Genomic DNA, 21,218 nt, shown 5'->3' on the forward strand with positions numbered 1-21,218 from the left:
GAAGAGCTTCAGCTGGGTATGACAGTTTTGAGTTCCTGGCACTTACTGTCTGGTGTTCTAGACAGAATGGAAAAAAAAAAAACGTTGCTTTCCTTACACCCCAAATTCCATGGCACCCTAATGGGCCAGGAAGCATTCACAGTACTTGTCTGGATGTGAATTACTGTGCTCTGTGTTTTGGTACTCAGAAAAACATCTGGTTGCTTGTTACTAAGAAAAAGAAACCCAAACAAAATCTCAAGATAGCGAAGTTCCTGATTGTTTTTTCCTGTTTTACTATCTAGTGCCAGACAAATTATCTTAAGAAAAGTGGAGAAAAAGATAGCTTTGAAGTGATAAAAATAGGTCTTAGAAGTAAACCATAAGAGTGAAATGTTACTTTCCACATGACAGTAAGGACACCTTGTCCAAATACCTCGTTTCAGTTCTCCTTTGGTCAGTCTGTGATGACCAACCATACCACTTAATTTATGTGCCTAGTTTAGTGAGAGAGGAGTTGCCCTCTGGCTATGCCTCTCTCTCATCACTGACTACTGAGGGGACCAGACAGCTTTGGCAGTGTAGATGCTTCATTTCTAACTAAGGTGAGTTGAGAAGAAACCTCACTTGGTGTTGCACAGCAGGAGGCTTGCCTCGTATTACAGAAGATGCCGAGTTCCTAAAGCATTTACTTGAATTTTCGAACGGGCAACTCTGAATTCACCCTGAGAAATTACTTCTTCTGAAATTCTGGCTGGGTGAGATGGCTTAAAGTGCCTTTTGCAGGATTTTACAAATGGAGAAGGCAAGAAGGTGGAAGACCAGGCTCAGTACACTAAAAAAATTACTCATTCAGCCTTCCTGCAGATCCTTGCTGTTGCCACAGAATCCTTTGATGACTTTTTCTTATCCTCAAGTAAGGTTTCTACAAACCTAATTCTCTTAAATGATCACAGCCTCATTTCCTCATTTCTAAAGTAGAAATAACTGGGTTTTGTTATACTGGAAGATCATTTCTCAAACAATCCTGTTCCTTGAGGAGGAGGAAAAGGAGCAGCACTTTCTCAGAGAAGATACGTAGTGGGTAGTGCCTCTGATCACATCAGTCCCTGCAGGTGTGAGCGGAAGGATGAGGCAAGTAGACAGTAGAATTTACTAGGTGGAAAGTTATTTTGGAAATGCTGTGTTAAAAACTTACGTGCTAGAGGCATCTGCCTCTCACTGGAAATATATTGGCTCCTCTACTGCTAATACAAGCATGTTCTGACACCCTCTCAGTGATTAGTCCAACTTCCTCCATCAGTCTACGTCCACACTTAAGCAGCTGTGTCAGTATTTTGTATTCAAACAGCTCTGGTCAAAAACTTTCCAGTACGTAATGCAGTCTCATCAAAACCACAACTTCCCTGGGGAGGGGAGGAGATCAGTTTTGTTAAGTTTGTGTTTCAAAGCCATTGGACTCAGGCCTGCAGTGGAGGTTAATACAGGCAGTAGCACAGTAGCATGGTAGGGCAAACCTCCTATGATAATAGGGTAGCACTAATCATGCCAGAACACAGTCAGAAGACAATGCTATGTGAGCTGGGGCTGGGCGATTTCATGTTTTGGTTAAGTCAGGGATGGCTGGAGTCTGCCCATTTCAGTCCTGGGCTGAAGAACTGCTGGATTCGCTTAGCCATAGCAGCACACAGAAAGAAGGTGCAGTGCCAGAGCCCAGCCTTTGGGTAGCAGTTTGTACTCGATCCTGCCTACATGCATGGCACTGTGCTGGCACACAGCCAGCCCCACTAGGAAAGGGAACCTGCTGCGCACCCGTGTCACTCACAAGGGTCTTTTGCTCACTCTGGCCTTCCCAAGAACTGGTACTACAAAAAGTCTCCCCAAATGTTTCTATTGTTTCACTTAAAAGAACCAAAGTGAAACTGTAAATGTGAACTGTTTTTAACTCAGCCTCTGCTCCATGAAGATCCTTACTCCCCAGAGACACTACTCCATGGAGTGATAGTACTGGAGCATGACACCACTGTCCTGGGCAGGCTCAAGTTCATATCTCAGTAGCTCAACACCTACTGCAGTCAAAAGGGTGTGCTTCCTTAGCAAGGCATTTTTGGCTTAATAGAACCAGAAGTGTCACTTACTTCTTTTTTCAATTTATTTCCTTCATGCTTCCAATTCCAGCCTGCTGTACGCATTAAAGCCTCACTGCAATCTCAGAGTAACTGACAAAAGCCTGGAATTTTGAAGAAAATCATCCTTGGAATGAATGAGGGTGATTCTAAAGATTTGATGTGCCAGTGTTGGTTTTTATTGATGCAATACCTATTATCTGACCTGGATGTGACAGGATTACATTCACAGAGACCTTTATTTATTTAACCTTTCATTGCATGCACTTTCCTTGGCACTTAGAGCTCAATGTTAAAAAACCCCCATCTTGGCTTAGGTGGATAAATGCCTGTGTATTAATGTGCTTGAAATCCAATCATGGGACATCCTAGAAGAAATCAGGGATGCATTTTATGATTTGCAAGATGGCCTGCAACAAACAGTGAGTTGTGGATCTTGCAGATTAAATAATAAAGTGTTTAAGTATGTAAGAATCATTCTGGTTTAGGACACCACAGACAAAAAGGGATTTGTTAAAAGGTGAAAGTAAGGTCAATGTGAATTGTATCTGGGAGTTAAATAAAGGGGGATGGTCCCACTTCGCAGAAAGGGAGCCAGGTGAAAAACTTTCTGAATCAAATGGCATTTGAAAGACAAAGAAATGACAGGGACAGAGTCAGTTGAAGGTTCTCTTAAGTTATGGAAGCAAAGACCTATCGCTGCATTGTTATCCAGTGCCCACCTGTGGTGGTTTGGCTCTGGCCTGGAGGCCAGATGCCCACCAAAGCCGCTCTATCACTCCCCCTCTTAAATGGACAGGGGGAGAGGGGAGGAAGAAAAAAGAAATTGACCAAAGCTAATAATAAGATAGAAGCGAATTTAATAACAATAATAGTCAAAAGCAATAGACCGCGCGGAAGCAAGAGAGAGATGTTAGTCTCTACTTCCCATCAGCAGGACGATGGTCGGTCTCGGGAAGCAGGGCTCTCTAAGCTTGGTAGTTGCTTGGGAGGATGGATGCCATGGACCAATCCCCCCACTTCCTTCTTTTACTTCATTCTTATATCTGAGCTGATGTCACATGGCATGGAATACCTCTCTGGCCAGTCCAGGTATGCCAGCTCAGCCATGTCCCCTCCCAAGATCCTGCCCATCCCTCAATGTACTCTTGGGGCAGGGAAACATTGAAAAGACATAGCCTGGGTACTTATTCAACAGTAGCCAAAACATTGCTATGTTATCAACTGCTGCTGCAAAACACAGCACTGGAGAATTAACTCCAGCTTGGCCAAACCCAATACACCACCTCTACAAGTTTGTTACTGGTAACTGTGTAACCTGCTGGGTTTGTATGATCTGAACCTTTTCCACTGCCTTCCCTAGTACAGCAACGCTTTTATCTACCCCATAGAGACAGGACTCTTGGGCTACCACCTATGATGTAGAAAGTTTACAGCCTGAACATAAAATTATGTTTTGATTTCCTGGTTCTTTATAAACTTGCCCGGTTTAAAAAGACCATTAATAAAACCCCATCATATTTAACAAGTGTGAGTGGTATTTTCCATTTCTTTTTCATCAAAGTGAAGAAAGACTGACGCTTGTAAACTGAGTTGACCATGTATTGAATAGTTGTTGCAAAAAAACCCCAACCAAACAATCAACTAAAACAATGTTTCAGAGAGATATTTTAAAGACTGATAATGTTCTTCAGGAAATCACCACCACCAGATAAAGAATTTGTAAGCAGAATGAAAACTGAGTCTGCAAACAAAGAGCTGGCAACTTTGCACTAAGCGTATTTCCACCTTTCAAAGAAATGAATGCCCATCTTCAAAACACCAAGCATCATTTCTGGAGCAAACACACATTGTGACCAGCTTACTTGTTCCATATTCAAACATTTCACCTTCTACTTTACACCATGATCACACAAGTCATCATCTTCTCCAGCTATTTCACATTTGACGCAGGTCTCTTCCTGCAGCCCCTCCTGTACCTGAAAGCATGCAGGTCACGTTCTGAGACACGTAAGAACAAGCAGCATTTGGAAACAGGGAACAGCAATAAAAGATTAAGGTATAAAACTGCAAATAAGTCTCCATCTCGAGATGGCTACACAGCCAGGCCTATAGACCAAATTTCCCTCAGCATCAGGGAAGAGAAAGGAGCCTGTTGGAGATGCTCTTCACTGAGCCTCATTTTACAGCTTCAGCAGAGACACATTTTCTCCACAGCTTTATGTTTCTCCACAGTGAACAAAGAACTAGTTTGATCAGTGGTGCAATCCTTACAGTTAAGAACCTAGGATGCCCATCACATTTTCTGTCCAACTCTTCTGCCCTGAATTCCAGTTTTCTTTTTTTCCTGGAATAATTTCAATATTCCAGGCTGTTTTGAATACAAGGTCTCACCGTAAGAAAGCTATCCTCGAGCATAGCAAGATTTCCAAATCTGTTAAAAAACTATTAGTTTCCATACACATTTGCATTTGTATCTGCTTAAAAATAAGGCACTGAAAATGTATTTTTAGAGGGGGCAGGGACTGGCAAGTCAGCCACTGCCCTTTGTGCTCTAAGCATTGTCACGACTGCCAAAGCTACAAATAGCACCTCAAGTTCTGCAGAGTCATGAGTCACAGGCACCTATGGACTCCAATAATGCAACAACAGAGAGCCTGCAAAGCTGACATGGCTAATGCCAGATACACAGCCCACAAAGTCATGGTGGTGGCTTACACTGCAGTTTTGACATCCTGGGCTGCTTTCAACAGCTCTGCAAGAGCTGAAAGCAGAGTGGTGGAATGACAGGAACGCTCCCAAACATGGACACAAACTTCACTGGAGGACTGCCTCCAGCACCTCTTCAGGGGCTACAGCAGTGACCCAGACCGTAAGATGGGCCTGCATCTGCCAGGCCCTGGTGACCCTGGAACAAGAGGTCTGGTGAGAACATTTCCAGAACGTCCAATGGAAACTTCTGAAGGTAACTACAAGCCCAAGAGTGCAACTGCTCAGACCTCTGCACCAAGACTGAGTGGCTTCTGCTTGCACAAGCTGCAGAATCATGGTGTTAGTGTGATACAGGAGAACATCATTACCATTATGAAGTTGCTTTCTCCTCTAATAAAAGAAAATTACCAACTATAAATATTTTTAAAGCTATTTTATTTATCTTGAAAGGCGAAAAACTGATTAGTTGTATAAAATGTTGAGCATTTGATGTAAAGCCTTCACTCTGAACAAAAATAATACATAGTCACAGTAAAGAAATAATCAATCTGGTTTGGTACTGGACTCTGTAAGGTCACTGCTCTAGCCAAAGGATCATGGAAGAACTTCAATGGCTGCAATAGAGCTTATGGTCAGTGCACTCCAATGTTAACATACATTCTTTCAGCAAAACACTGTAAAAAGTGAGATCATAAGCATAAGGTACTCCTATTACTCCTGTACATTTTTCAGGAGTAAAGCTGAAGCCACATTGAGACTAAAAAAATAACTCAATTTTATTTGAAAATTTACTGACACATCAGTGTGCTGTTGGCAGAATTTTAGTAGGTCTAGGATTAGCTTCTGTTCAGCACAAGAACTGATCTTTAAAATGTACTAGTTTAAGTACTCTAGGATCAGGTAAACCATTTCTACATGGGTTTAAAGTGTTTGTGTAATGACTAGCAAAGCTTTTCTGCTACAGCTGTTCTAAGTATCTGCAAAAGCTAAATTTCATTAAAATGGGTAATTTAAAAGTAAGTCTTGTTTTACTTGCATTTTAATCTACTGGAAGTAAAACCTGTGCTTTCCCTAACTGGCTGTCTCGCAAACATTTCATTATTGCAAGAAAAATTACACCATTTGGATCAGTAACTTACCTAAGCCCAAAAATGGTTTGGATTGTTTGGTGGTTTTTTTGCTAGTTGCGGCAGTTCCCAAGTTGCCTTCTCAGTTACGTAAGGCAGAAGGATTTTCCCAGGTGGGCTCATTGAGTCTGGCTTCTGTGCAGACGCTGCAATGAGGCCTGTGGGAGATGCCCTGTGCTTTTAGACACCAGGCTGCTCTTACCTGGAACTCAACTGGATACACTACTCAGCTTTCAGCTATAGGTAACAGGTTTGCTGCCTGTTTCTTAAGCTATGTGGTTTGTGAAAAAGTTAAGGAATTCAGGAAATTCTGCACCATTAGAATTCTGAAATCTCCTATGTACCAGGTTGGATGTAAGTTTTGAGGTTCTTTTCTCTTTTTTTTAATAATCGAGATTTTCCAAGACAACAAAGTGCAAATCAAGTACTCTCTCTGTGGGAACAAGCTTCAGCTTCTGGCAAGATTCTCTGTGGAATTCTGGGACGAATCTCTGTGGGCTTCACATTCCCTGAAAGTGAAACTGATAGGCAGTGTAACTGCCCCTCTGAAACGGCCCTGGGGTGAGAGCTGGGGAAGGAAAACGAACAAAACACTAAGTCCTGGTTTCAGTAGTATGGCTCTGTAATGAGTTCACTTTGAACTCAGGTTGCACTTCTGATGTGATGTCCTGACTCTGCAAGGTCTGGGACTGCTGTGCAGTTTAAGTTAATGGAAAGTCAAAGCATTCATTGTATACATAGACAGGAATCTTTGCAGTATCTGGCCCCTTATTCTCAAAATTTCCAAGCAATTAAAATCTAAAAATGACATCTTAAGAAACAAAATTAGTGCATTTCGAATCACTAGCTAATGTTTTGTCTTTAGGCAGAAAAATTCAATCCAAGTAGATTGAATTGGCTTAAATCAGTAACGTTGCAATAAGAAACTAAGACACCTTCCAAGTCTGTTTTTAATTTCCTCAAAAAATATATATAAATTAAATTCAGTGGCTTACTTTGTATATATGCTACATCATAAGGCAAAGTATCATGAAAAACTTTAAAAGTCCAAATGCTTTCATCTAGTAGTATTTGGAAAAGAAAAGCAACTAAAAAGCAACTCAGTTAATGAAGGCTGCAAAACAAAAAACAATCTAAAAGGGCCTGCAGTGCAGCCCCTGGTCCTGAGAAGAATCTCACTTGTCTTCACTGGCTGAGGTATCATTTCCATCATTCAGTTTCTGCTTTTGCATTCTTGTTCGAGTAGATGCTAGAACAAAACAAAACAAAACCAGACCAAAGAATGACATTAAATACTTTCTTCAGAATTACTTTGGACATGACAATTGTAAAGATTTGTAACAACACAGGGAACATAAATTCACTGTTCTAAAGAAACCAAATCCCTCATTTTAAAATAAACATGTAATTGCTTTAGCAATTCTTGCTCATTTTCACACATCTTAAGAAATTCATTCCAACTGTTCCCTCAAGTACTTATTGCTTCTGTGGCCTCACAGTGTCTGTTCTCATCCGCATGGTGGGCAGATAGACTGCATCATGTAGCAATCTCATCACCAGGCAGATGCTCTGGGTGGAGCAGTCCCCACATCCCACCGCCAGCCCACCAGGAAATGCTCTTCCCTGACAAGTGATATAAACAACTGGACTTCTCCACCTCTGCCACAAGTAAGTGATGTAACATTTCCCCTGCTCTAAAGTAAATGAGAGGTGCCTGGATCCAGACTCACACCTATTTCAATGAGCAAACCCTTGCTAGGGAAGAAATTTTCATGGGTAGATCTGTTCAGATTCTACTGGAGGGTTAGAATGCCTGGCCAGAACAAGTGTGCTCCTCTCAGGAGGAGAAAATAAAACTCAGATGTAGGAATGGGGCTGTTTTGCTTTTCATGAGCTAGATCTGAGTTTCATTTGAAAAGGAAAAAACTGATACCACAACATCTAAAAGAAATGTTGATCCACAGTAGAAGAAAAAGCTTCAGGTATTTTAGCATAAAAGAGAGGAAAGCAACATACAAAACTACATACAATTTTCCTATGTATATCATTTTCCTTTACTCCACTGATATTATCTAAAACAGATGTTCTGGTCAACTAAATGCTGCAGAAATTACTCCTGATTGCTACCTGCAAGCTCTCAGCTAAGGACTGTCAGTGGAACATACAGTAAATCCCTGGCAAGCATTTAATTCCATTTCAAGAATTCTAGTGTCATGCTCAGGTTTCCTGTTCACATGTAATACACTGTCTCCTATGCTGCTGTGCCATTTAAGGTCCTCCAAAAGGCTTTTGAGGATTTCCATTTTATGATCTGCATTTTTAAGATTAAATGGAGCAAGCACAAGAAAAGAGTGAGCACAGAAAACTAAGCAAGTCACTGAAATGCCATCAGGGTTGAGCAGTGGTTTTATCTGAGTGGGTACAAACTGCTTTATCCAAGGCACTCGCTGCTGTGCAGCTAATGAAAATAATACTCACTCATTTCTGCAAGCTTTTGTTGGAACTTGGACTCCTGGGGTAGGTGTTTGCTGCAGACAGAAAGCATTATGATTAAAAAGAAGTTTTAAAAAAAAGTACCCTTTTTATCCTCATAATCTAACTTTAAATCAAGGTTAGTTCATTCCAGTGCTATTGCCTTCTCTTACAAAGATGCAAACTCCTTTTTTTCCTATCAAACTAAGCTGAAAAGCTGCTCGATTTCTCATTCCTCTAATGAGATTGACTAAAGACAACAGCATGGTTTGGCACTCAGCAGTAGCACTGGGATGCTGGATGTACAGGCTCCGAATAAACCTTTGCTTCTGACATCAAAGCATCTAACTGACAAATATTATGCTACCACCTCTCATTTAGTATATTTACTCAAGTTCACAAACTAACACAAGATTTCAGGAAGAAGTTAGGACAGAAGGCTCCGAGAAGCAAATAAACAGACATAAGGTTACCAAAATACCAAGAACAATCTCTCACCTCCCATCTGCTTCATCCTGCCCTTCTATATCGAAGCGCAGCCTCTTCAGTGGCTTAGGAGCAGTGCTTACTTCTGCACTGCGTTTCAGCTGGCAGTCACTGTTGCACAGCATCTGGTTTATTTTTTGAAACTTATCAGAAGTCTGAAGTGACAAGAAAATAGGAAAAGAATTGCAAATGAATCCTGAAACTACCCAAACTTTCCAGATTATCCTCTGAAAAGAAAAAACATCAGGAGTTCTAAAACTCTGCAGTTTAAGAATTCTTAACTTCTGTCAAAACAACTAAAATAAAATTTAAAACATTTTACAACTAAAATCTGTGTATTTAAAAGGACTTAACAGGACACCCACCCTGGTAATCTTTGTGCTTACAGACTCCATAAAATACCATGTTAAATCAAGAGACTCTCACAGGTCACTTCTGCAGGCTACCCCCATTCCTCCAAAAGTAACAGGCATTCAAGGTAAGACATTACAGACACTACAAACTCACCCCAAACGATTCACCGATAGACACCAAAATCCTGCCAAATGAAGAAGAGAAGTGGTTATGATTCAGCTGCATTGAGCAATGATTGAAGCATCCCCTAACTTGCACAGCTTAGCACAAAACACTGACAAAGTTTCTTGCCTTCTCTCTGCGTTAGCAGTCCAAACTACACTGTGCTGTGTTGACAAATGTTCATGTTTCTATGCAGGCCAGTGACTACTGAATCGTCACAGCAACCATCACTACACAGTCAGAGAAGAAACTGTGGCTTGAAAGAATAAGAGGTCCCTGTAGTTTGTCCTAGGAAGTCACTGCAGTGCTGGACTACCCAGACAATCATCCTTTGATTGTTACCTTTAGATATTTTCTAATCAAAACTGTGCAGGACTTCAACCTAAAACATACATTAATATTTTGACTTCTGTACACAGAGGAACAGGTGCAATGGGCCTCACTTGATCCTAGTTTGGAGATATTCAAAAGTTAGGCTCGACAGGACTCTGGGGCAACCTGATCTAATGGAGGATGTCCCTGCTCACTGCAGTGGGGTTGGACTAGATGACCTTTGGAGGTCCTTTCCAACCCAAACCATTCTATGATTCGGTGTCATCCTTGTCTCCTAAGAACTAGCAACCAACAGCTAGAAATACTCTGCTCTGTCAAATAAACACTCTGAATCATTTTGTTCCAAAGAAGTATTTTCTCCTTAAGTACGGGTACAAAACTCATGTTTTTCAGGGCTGTGATCCAGAGTCAAAGGTGACAACATTTAAGCAACTAGGGTTAGAAAACCTCTCTTGGATGGGTTTTGTCAGAAAAAAACTGACAAAAACAAAACAAAACAAACAAAACAAGGCCAAAGAAAACCAAAACACCCAAAAAAGCAAAAAATCTCCTTGAGCACACTGACTCAAATGAAAAGTGTTTAAAGATGCCTAAAGATTCTAAATATAGGACACAAACTTTTAACAAGAAAAGATACAATAACGACAGAGTATTGACAAACCAGACTGTGTGGTGTTCTGATTTGCTTCCACTAAAATCCCCAAAATGCCTTCAATTTAGCCCAAGAAATGTTTGTCAACAACTCACCTAGATCTTGGAGTCATCTTTGTGGGTGACTGAAAGCCATCAGAGAACTTGTACGGACTTTTCAAGGGTGAGATGTAGATGTTGTTGCCGGCAGGGACTCGCCGAGGAGAGTTGGAAAACTGGTAAGGGCTGCAAGGCATGTGTGGGATAGGTGACAGAGTGGGAGGCTGTAAAAAAATTATTAAAACAATCATCAGGTTTTATTGTCCATATATTCCTGTCCTATTCAATAACCAATGCTGAACACAACTAACAGCTTACCCTGTTGGAGGCATACTGCAAAATGTTTGTCTTCAGCTTCTGCATAAACACTAAGTTGTAGAAGACTATAATGGAGTCATACTGCTCTTCCCTGATAAGAACACGTTTGAAAGTCTACATAGGGTAAAAAAATCACATGCAGAAAAAAAAAAATTAATATTTGATAAACTCATAAAGACATTCAAAATAACTGTGTTAGATAAGAGCTAAGATTGCAAATGTTGCATAGAAGCCATTTAGAACTGTTCTAAACTGTTGGGATTTTTTTTTTTCTCCAAACATGCAGGAACATCAGAAGTGGCATCTTCTTAATGAACCAGCACAGCCCCCAGTGCAAAAGCAGTCCATCAGTATTGCAATATTTCCCAGATGTAAGCTCCATTTACTTTCACACACAACTTCAAAAAAAAAGAAAAAGGCTTTGCCACTGTGCAAAAAAAAAAAAAAAAAATCACCAAATCAAATACCCCCATTGCATAAGTGTGGATAAAACAGTTGTTTAGCCTTGGAGACAAAATTCTGAAGTTTAGCTAAGATGCACAGATACACTGTGAGAAATTCTGCTAGTAAAAGGATGCCTACAGGTGAGTTAACTGTTTGATTTTTCTATTGACTTGATTATGATTTTGTGGGGAAAACCAAACCAAACCAAACCAAACCAAATTAAGGACAGTAAGGCTATTATAAAGAAAAAATCTTCTTGGACATAGAATTAGGCCTGCAACTTTAATGCATACAGGTCTGTTTGATAGCTGATCATATTTCTATGTAAACTTCTAAAGAAAGTTATCTGCTTGTCTCCCCTTAATGCTCAAGGGAAGTTATATAACTTCTATAAAAAAAACAGAATTTGAGTTGCTTTTGAAAATCGTAGTAGCAGTACACCTGATTCTTGCATAAAGTCTCCAAATAGTAAAAAAGAAGAATGAAGTTTGTTTTCTGAGGAGAGTTACCAAAATATTTTGTGAGAGATGTTTAAAGTGACATCAGTGTCAGAATCAGTTTTCTTCTCCAGAAAATGGAGATGCAGTGAAGCCCAAGTTTCTATTGTACAAGTGCAGGTGAGTTTTCTTCTCCAGAAAATGGAGATGCAGTGAAGCCCAAGTTTCTATTGTACAAGTGCAGGTGTTGGAGTTTTTTTGTTCTAGACAGAGATACTCAATTACTTCATAACACTTTTACAGAAGGGTAACAATAAGAAATTTCCATACCTCTTGATTTGTGTTGGGAAGCTCCTTGTATGCTGAAACTATTATTTTAAATCTAAGATCTACATTCTTTACTTTGCATATGCCATACATGGAACACATCATTATCTGTTGAAGAAACAAGACAGGATAACTGGACATGCAGAAAATTACTTCAGCTTCTTCATTTCAAATTAAGAAATCAATTGATGAACTTTCTATTACTGATTGTGCTCTGTAAACTAAAATGCAACTCAACTTCAAAAGAACTTCCAAGGATGTAAGTCAACTACTGTTCCCTCCATTTTCACAGGGTAACCAACCAATTACAGCTATCTTCTCAAACTCATTTCACATCCTGCAATTTTAGGGTTGAGTAACAAAACATTTCCACAGATGCTGTCTTCCCAAAGAAAATCAGTATTTTCCCATGCAAATTATTAGAAAATTCAGTGAGTCTTCATTATTTTTAAAATAGCTGTAAATGGTACTTGAAGATTCCCCAGTTTGTGACTGCTAGTACTTAACTGAGATGATAGTCTTCACTCTCAATTAATTTCTCCTCTGAGTGATCAATAGAAAAATAAAGACTCAGATTAGTTTCTAAGGACTGTACAATGTCACTTTTTTGTTAATGTTACCTGGTCCAAGTGCCTGTCTTTCATAAGTTCATACTCATTTTGCAATGTGTGCTGGAAGAGGGTCCAGATCAAGGGTTCTAGGTCAGGATGTTCAGAGAGAAGCCGAGAGAACAGGGTGCGCAGTCGAAGATAGGCCAGTAGATACACTTCAGAAACAAAGACAAAAAATAAACTCAAATTGTAGTAATACCAGCATACAAAATAAACAGAATGTGATGGAGCATGCACAACAATTGAACAGTCACTATCTCCCACTACAAAAAAATACAAGCCATCAAATGCAGGTAGTAGAAGCCAAGTTCAAACTAAATTAAAAAGATTCTCCATGCCACAGGCAGTGGACACAGAGAAGTCCCACGCTAAATAATGCTGCACACGTTATGTCACTGTCCATTCAAAAAGAGCCTGAAGAGTCATTTGGAACATGAATCTACTAAGAGTTACCAAGTGGACACAATGGAAGAGGCTTGGGAAAACACCCCTGGCTGGAGAAAGCCAAAATTTGGTAAAGCATTCAGGAGAAGCACCATCCATGCTTGCCCAGTTCTTACACTTCCCAAGACTTTGTGGTCACTGCTGGAAAAAGTATACTATGATGAAAGGACCTCCCCACCTGAGCCCATATGGCCACTCTTACAATCAGCAGGTAAGTGTCCACCAGTTTGAACTTGCAGTGTGCAGAGTGCACGCATTAACCTGCTGGCATCATTCTGCTGTTTCTTCCAGAGACAGGGCAGGGATTGCACAGAGTTTACTACAGGTTCCATTTTAAGAAAAGTTGAGCTCCAAAACCCAAAAAGGATAAATAACAGGAGGTAACACTGACATTTCAGTATGTACAGAAGCAACAAACCTTTTTTGTAGAACAGAGAAAGGGAGGTAGACTTCTGTGGCTTCTGTGTTTGGGAGTTTGCAGCTGGCTGAGCATCTGGAGAAGAAGTAGCACTTGGAGAAGGTCCAGATGCTTTCTTCTTAGGAGATCTCACAGGAGAAAGATAGCTGGAGATTCAACAAATGTTAAGCACTTAACATCACAGGATAAAGAAACAATTTAATACAGATAATGCTAGCAGAAACTCTTCACTCTTACACCACTGGAAGAAATTGCTACTGTATTCTGTTATTTCCACATAAGGAATTTAAAACTCAAGTTATTGATTAAATATCTGATAAAGAGACTTTTTTATCCTAGGAAAATAACATAACAGTTTGCAATTAAAAGTTTTATAGGGCTTGGGGGAAACAAATTCAGAGTTTTATTTAGCTGTATTTGCATGAATAATAAACAGCAACAAATACAACAATTCAACGTATCCTGAGCACCAAGCCTAACAAGTAGGAAAAGAGAAGACAAGTTCATTTAAAACATTAAGGGTGATATTAACTTCCTATTTTACTGGACCTCAAGCATACACATCACTTACAGATCTGCTGCAGTGTGATTATGCTGGAAAGGCATATTGAAAGTGGAAGTGGGCTCAGGCTGATCAGTTTGGCCTTCTCGTTCTTTTGACTGCTTGATGAGATCAAACAGAGGGGACCCCTAGAAAAGTGACAGCAACATTTTACTGAGAATAGACAAAAATTTCATTCCTTCTTCTTTATAAACAACTCCCAAAAGATGATCCCAAACAGAAGATTAATGCTTTGAAATACTTCAGAACACTCATATTTCGCTAGACAAATGTAAACAACCCTAACTCTCTCAGCCTGTCCTCATAGGAGAGGTGCTCCAGCCCTCATCTAACTGCATGGGGGGCTACTTCAGCCTTTGCAGTACCATGTTCCAGAGCTATCTCTGAAAAGAGTTATTAAGTCTCTGCCTTCATGCCTAAAACCGAAAACCATTTTGATTTTAGGTCAATTATGAGTACTTCAGGCAAGGCAGTTGGAATAAGTCTGAACCTCCTAAAAACTTGAGGCAGGAGAAACAGACACAGTTCTGGCTCAAGCATCATTAGTACTACTGCTGACATTGGTAATAAACAGCAGTCTTGCAGAAACAAAGTCTCAGGCTTTTGCTGCTTGTTTGTCATATACAGAGAATAATTATGCTAAGAATGCCTGGGAAAATATTTTGGTACTGTATTTATAATTCATTTTGAAAACATGAGGTTGCTGGCTTCTGGGATTTTCCTTAAGCAGGAGACTCATCCTTGAGTAGAATGTTGCCTTCCAAAAGTGCAGCATCAGAACTGCAGAGGCAGGAGTGGAACATCTAATCAGCAAATATCTGCCTTTTCAGGGGAAAGCAGCACCCATAACACCAGGAATGAAGTGGGCAAAATTCAGTAAAATCAGTCAGCTCAACACTTTGTACATAATGCATCATCAGGTTGTCCAAGGTCTCTTTGAACCTACAAAATGCATGTTACTACTATTAAGACATGACCGCACAGATGACAAATCTTGAACAGGAGCACAACACACATGTAGAGCAAGCTGCATCACCTGGCTAAAGCAACAAGTAAAGGCCTAGTAAAATTAGACTAGATTTACTAGAATTACAACTAGGATTAAATTAGACTAGATTTACTAGAAATAAAACTAGCATTATGACTTCCATCATTTAGCCTGTTCTCTAAAAAAAAGAGGACTGAAGTTCCTCAGGTAAAAATTCAGAGCATCAAGACAAGTGACTTGAGATTTACAGTTTTTCACATTGTGCAATTTTTGAATTATGATTTTGGCAAACTGGAGCTGTTCCCTCCACACCAGAAAAACATCAGTTTCTGATTCATAACCACACACTCTTTTTCTCCACTATTTCCCAACCAGATCAGCTCGTGAGGCTGGTTTGCATGACCTTTCCCTGTACTTAGGAGTGCATGCACTTCTCACTTGTTTCTTCCAGCACTGCCCTTGCTGGAAATGCAGAAACTGGGACTTCTCCATTTCCCATTTTTGTGGCCACTCTTTATCATTCCCATCAGCAATTCACGATGCTCTTAAGAACCCAAATTTCTTTCCCAGAGCAATCACCAATTCATTGCTGAAACATCTCTTGATTCCTTGACTAAGAGTGAGTGAATCCTGCTTTGTTCATGTCACATTTTAGCTATTAATGGCTGGGAATGTGTTGCTTTTAATGAAGCATCACTAGGAGAAAAATGGATTGATAAAGGGGAATGAAAAGTCAAGAAACAGAAGCAAAAGTTACTTATTTTTAAGTTAATGTTTGGGACCAGCAATTGCAGGTTCTCTCTCAACCCTGCTCCAATTTTCACCACACAGAGTGTGATTTCATTAGATAAGGTGAGGAGACAGCAGCTTGCTACCTATGGAAGGGACCTGCCTACTTTTGCATCATTTCCACTTCTGTTTTACCTGCCAGCCCTAACAATCTATCTCCACATAAGTCAGTTGGATGCATTAAACCAGCAGAAATTCAGCAGAAAAAGCAAAATCAGATTTCAGCCAGATCTGCAGAGAATCACAGGCAGAGCCAGAACAAGCTTTAAGAAAAGACAGGGTATCAACACTACGAAGTTGGAACAAAGCAGGATAGAGCAGAAAATGGGGAGTACGAGGTGTCCCACGTTTACTGCCAACAACTTGTTCCATCAGCTGACTGGTGTGTGAAATTACCCCATAGGAATGTATGAAATGTACTGCTGCCTTCCAGCAAGTAGGTGAACTGCAGTTAGCAAGAGGATATTCTTTGTGTAGAAACATCTACTTAGAGAGATCAGGTAGCAAGATACAGCAAGTCCAGTATTTGGGGGGGGGGGGCTCCCACAAATATTAATTGACACTGTCATTAAAAACATGGAAGGATTAACAGGATGTTGTCACCCAGCTGGTCCCCAGCAGTGCAGCCAGCACCAGCAACATTGGGATGCAAGTAAGCACTGACTCAACACCTGCTTGTGGACAAAACATGATCTTCTCACCTACCCTGATGGCAGAAACTTTGTTAGCACTTCGGTTGCATGAGCAGGCAAAGGTTATTTAGTTTTCATACCTAGTGAAATTTAAGGTGGGTGTTTCATCTAACACAATCTCCAGCTTACATCAGAGAGGACTTCGGATGAAGACCTCTGTGCTTTTTCCGAGGGACCCACCACTGGTGCTGGTAGCTTTCTCGTGCACAGCCACACAGCTGGAGAAGTAGGTGCTACACTGATGAGGGACTCATAAAAAGCTGAATACACCAAAATGCAGAAACACACCGAGACTTTTCAATTGCATCTACCCTGCCCACAGCAACACTGATGGGTTGAATTACAACTGTGCCCTCTTTCTTTATAGTTAAACATGAAAATGACTTCTACTTAGTGAATTTGAAGTGAATCTGCAGCTTGCAGGGAGTTTTCAGGGTTATCAAGGTAAACTCTGCATGGTTTCAGTCCCACTATTTGGTATTCAACAATCTACACCTCGCTCAAATGAGCCAAACAGAACATCATTAACCGGACAGTTACCACGCCTTTAAGTGGCAGTCACAGAAGAACTTTAACTCCCCCAGGCCCAGCTTTATCAAACAGGAATGTTTATCAGTAACTTGTTTCTAAAGTGGCATTATACATTATTCACACTATCTTTTACAAATGCTATATTGCTTTTGAAAGCTTTTAAACAGCACTTTAGGTCAACAGGTCACCTCCAATGCACTCCTTTCACATTAAAGGAGTTCTGCAGTTTTTACTTTGATGATCAGTAAGTGATTAATGTTACTAGATGCAGTCACAGAACAAATTTTACTAATTAAGTGAAATGTTGCTTTTAATTTGAGACCTCCCTGCGATAGCTAGAAAAGCTCCACTTTATTAATGTGAAAAGGAAAAAAGCAATTAAGGCCTAAAATTTCTCAGGGTCAAATGGCCACTAGCATCAGATTGAAGAATAAGCATCAGACTGAAATTTGACACACCACCCAGGGTCAACGATAACTCTGCAACTCTAAACTCCATGGAACTTTACATGAGCCTCTGCAGGATGCTTCCCTGCATCACAAGCATCTGCAGTGATTTTTTCCCAGTCTGAAAGCTCCTTTTATGGACAAAACAGGCAGAATTTCTTGTCAGCTAATCTTTATTTGGCTATGGTGAAACTACAAGACACACAGGTGCTTCCCCACTTCCTGATCTTTGCATCAGAGCTCTGTCCCAACAATATGTTTAGCTGGACTTTGGTTTCCACAAAAAGATTAAACAAAAGTCCTAAATCCTTAAATGTGGGGAACAGCTACCCTGGGGTTTTGGCGTAGTCCACTAGTCCTCTGACTACAGAGCAAGCCTCTGAGCAGCTTTACTCTCAGCAGTGATCATCAGCAGTCTGCACTATTTTTAAAACCCTTCTTCACTTTGTTTCCTTTTTCTTTATAATTCTTTTTTTTCTTTATAATGAAAATATCTGTAGACCTTGGTGCCAAGCTCTCTTGGGGTTATTTTTGGACAGGGTAGGAGGCAGGTGTTTGTTTGGGGGTTGTTTTTATTTTATACATCAGTCAAGACAATACATAACATTAAGAAATGTTAATTTCTTAACATGCATGTTAATTTCTTAACTGTATCCAGTTCTGGGCTCCCTAGTTGAAGAAAGACAGGGAACTGTTTGAGAAAGTACAGCAAAGGGCTATGAATATTCATTAAATGGTTTGGGTTGGAAGATTATGTAGTTTCAACCTCCCTGCCATAGGCAGGAACACCTTCCACTAGACCAGGTTGCTCATTCACCCAGGCCTTGAACACCTCCAGGGGCAGAGCATCCACGATCTCCCTGGGCAACCTGTTCCAGTGTCTCACTACCCTTACTATGAACAATTTTTTTCCCCAGAAATTTCAGACAGTCATAGGGACAGATGAAAATAACAACCCAAAACCTCAAGAAGTATACCACAGCAAGACAAACAGTTGACAGGCATAATGAGATATTTGGGCAGGTAGCTGCTTTTAAAACACAGCAGCAGCAAAGTCAAGCTAAATTTAAAAGTGAAACAAATGTAAGGACAAGCCAGGGATTCCATCAACTCCTATTTTTTTTTCTCCAGTTTTTAAGTTTTTTACCATAAAGATTGCAGTCTTTTTGTTAAGACAGTGACACTAATACTATTGGTAGGTTCAAAAATATTACACCGATTGATGATAATGCTCTGCAAAGAGTGACACTACTGACACAGTTATTGCTTTGAAGCTCTGCAAGCTAATCACCAGTTGAATAGTAAAGAGAAAAAATGAACCATGGTCACCAGGCCTGCTCTGTTTGCCAAGTCTGTGAGACTAACTTTCAAAAAATTCCTTTGAAGTCTGCAAGCAGAACTACATTTTAGTCAACGATTTTGTTTAAACTACTCAGGATGACCCTGGGAAGACTGCTACTCTGGAGCTTGCAGTAGGCTCTTGCACCACATCGCTGGGCAGGTTTTCTGCTCAAGACTGACACAACTTACAGTGCTTTTTCTAAAGAAAGGCTCACTGAGTAACTAAGGAGTTAATATTCAGCATGGTAAAGCCTTAACTACACAAATAGTCTAAGTCACTACAAGCCAGCAGTCTGCTAAAAGACAGTCCCAAACTTCTCCATCTTGCTACGTCCACTCTCCCTCCCTCCTCCCCACCAATCCCAACTGCTCTTGAGTCAGCAGAAGTGGAGGTCTGATCCAGGAGCACTGAGGACTTGGTGGTGTTGGTTTTATTTAGTTGGAGGGGGTTTGCTATTTCATTTAAATACATTTGGCAGAGAAGACCTTCATTTTGCAGTCAGAGCAGCTTCCCCATCCAGTTCATCTTATGGCAATGCAAGTGTTTGCATCTTGTCAAATAGAGACAGAAACAAGCAGCTGAAGGATGACATGAGACATCATCTTTCAGGAGCAGTACCAGGGCAGAGAAAGTGAAATCATGTCTCACAAATTCCAAGGTTTCTCCTCTAAAGCAGTCTACCAAACTTGAGGTGGTCCCACAAAAGATGGAAGATCTCCGTATCTTCAGATTAGAGGCTCTGACAGGCTCCTTCAGGTAAAGCTCTTTAAAGATAGTGCCAGTGGGCAAATGGGAATGTAGTTGCTGGCTAAATGACAGATACTAGAAATAGGAATAAATGGCCAATTTTCACAGTGGAGAGAGGTTATCAGTGAAGTCTCATGCTCTCTGCTGGGAGAGCTGCTGTTTAACGTTCACAAATGACAGCAAAATGTGACAGAAGCAGGAAAGAGAAGGCTGCTAGAAATTAAATTATTCAGTCTTAGGAAAAAACTAAACTCACTACAAAAACATCTCATAACTTTCAATGACTGGATGATAAAATTCTATAGTCAATGGTGATAAAATAATAAATGGGAAAATTCATTTAACTTTACATTCTAAAAAAGTGATGAACTTTTTTTTTAAATCCAAACAGAAACAACTGCAAAATCACTATGTCTGCATTGGCTTTTCACAGATCTCAGACAGAAAAAAATACAACTAATTCTGTCAAACATATGACCATCCCTTAGTAAACAACATGAGTCAGAAGTATCTTACACTAAAACATGGAATATCCACAGAGTTACCATAAGACCCTTAAAAAAACCAAAGAAATCTTAATGCAACATGATACATCTGCTTTAATTTTCTTCTAACACCAAAAGATGCATCCGAGCTAGCAAAGATAGGCAAAGATACTAAATAGGAGCACAAAAATCTGAACAGCTTATGCACAAATGAAATGACCGTGTCTGTGTGGTAAAGTATAGCTCCCACGATGATCACTTGGACTTCAGCAAGAAGCTTGAGATAACATTTCCTCAAATCAGGCCAGCATCATTTTTCAGAAAATAACATATAATACCCAGTGCCTTCTCTCATAGCCACATAAAAAAGTCTTTTTTGAAGACTCATCAGTGAAGGGTAACTCAGGATTTAGAAAAACATGCTGGAAAGGCAGAACATTTCCCCCTTAGATATTTAGGGCAAAATGAGTCAGGAAGTTACTGATTTATACTTCTTTTGTTTCCAATTTACACTGTAAGGTCAAACCTAAATGCTTTTCTATGTAAATACAACAGCCCAATATACAATGCTTGGCTACTGGATCTCATAAAGGGCAATTTCTGTCACTACTTCATAAATACAACAGCCCAATATACAATGCTTGGCTACTGGATGTCATAAAGGGCAATTTCTGTCACTACTTCATATAAAATGAGCTGCTTTTAACTCACTCACGAGTTTGTGGGAGAGTAGAAAAATCATGTTGTTTCTTTTTTCTGAAATACTACATACCAGATCCCCCACTTCACATTTGAAAAGTTGCCTCCCTATGGGAAGGCCTCGTGCTACATGCATATGCAGTGAAGCACACACCATACTCAGTATCCAATCTTTTAAAGCCTGCCTGGACGCGCCTGTGTGGCCTGCCCTAAGTGATCCTGCTTTGGCAGGGGGGTTGGACTCAATGATCTCTGGAGGTCCCTTCCAACCCCTAACATTCTGTGATTCCCATTTGAGGCTGTTTTATCCAACCACTCTGGAACTTGAAGCCAGAACTGGGTTTGGAGGCTCCTTGCAAGACCCATGAGGACAACAAGCTGCCTCATGCCTCTCAAAAGCCATGCTAGCTGGGAAGCATACACCCAACTGGGGACTTAAAAGCAAGGTTGAGCTCAGCAAAGACACAGTCCTGTGGGCAGGTCTTGGGTCTTCATAA

The 21,218-nt window shown here is 40.3% G+C and overlaps 1 protein-coding gene across 1 annotated transcript in view; it reads right to left on the bottom strand.

Annotated features, from left to right (window-relative positions):
• Window positions 1-6,887: 6,887 nt before the first annotated feature.
• RB1 (RB transcriptional corepressor 1) overlaps window positions 6,888-21,218 on the bottom strand; it is a 78,119-nt gene continuing 63,788 nt past the window's right edge. Inside the window, exons 18-27 of the mRNA XM_054389824.1 lie at window positions 14,012-14,130; window positions 13,441-13,586; window positions 12,588-12,733; window positions 11,971-12,075; window positions 10,760-10,873; window positions 10,499-10,665; window positions 9,410-9,440; window positions 8,915-9,057; window positions 8,423-8,472; window positions 6,888-7,193 (exon numbers count right to left, since the gene is read on the bottom strand). Coding sequence (XP_054245799.1) covers window positions 7,120-7,193; window positions 8,423-8,472; window positions 8,915-9,057; window positions 9,410-9,440; window positions 10,499-10,665; window positions 10,760-10,873; window positions 11,971-12,075; window positions 12,588-12,733; window positions 13,441-13,586; window positions 14,012-14,130 — 1,095 coding nt within the window. The 3' untranslated portion in view covers window positions 6,888-7,119. The remainder of the gene's footprint in view (window positions 7,194-8,422; window positions 8,473-8,914; window positions 9,058-9,409; window positions 9,441-10,498; window positions 10,666-10,759; window positions 10,874-11,970; window positions 12,076-12,587; window positions 12,734-13,440; window positions 13,587-14,011; window positions 14,131-21,218) is intronic.

Source organism: Indicator indicator, chromosome 1 (assembly GCF_027791375.1).
Source record: "Indicator indicator isolate 239-I01 chromosome 1, UM_Iind_1.1, whole genome shotgun sequence".
Taxonomy (NCBI): domain Eukaryota; kingdom Metazoa; phylum Chordata; class Aves; order Piciformes; family Indicatoridae; genus Indicator; species Indicator indicator.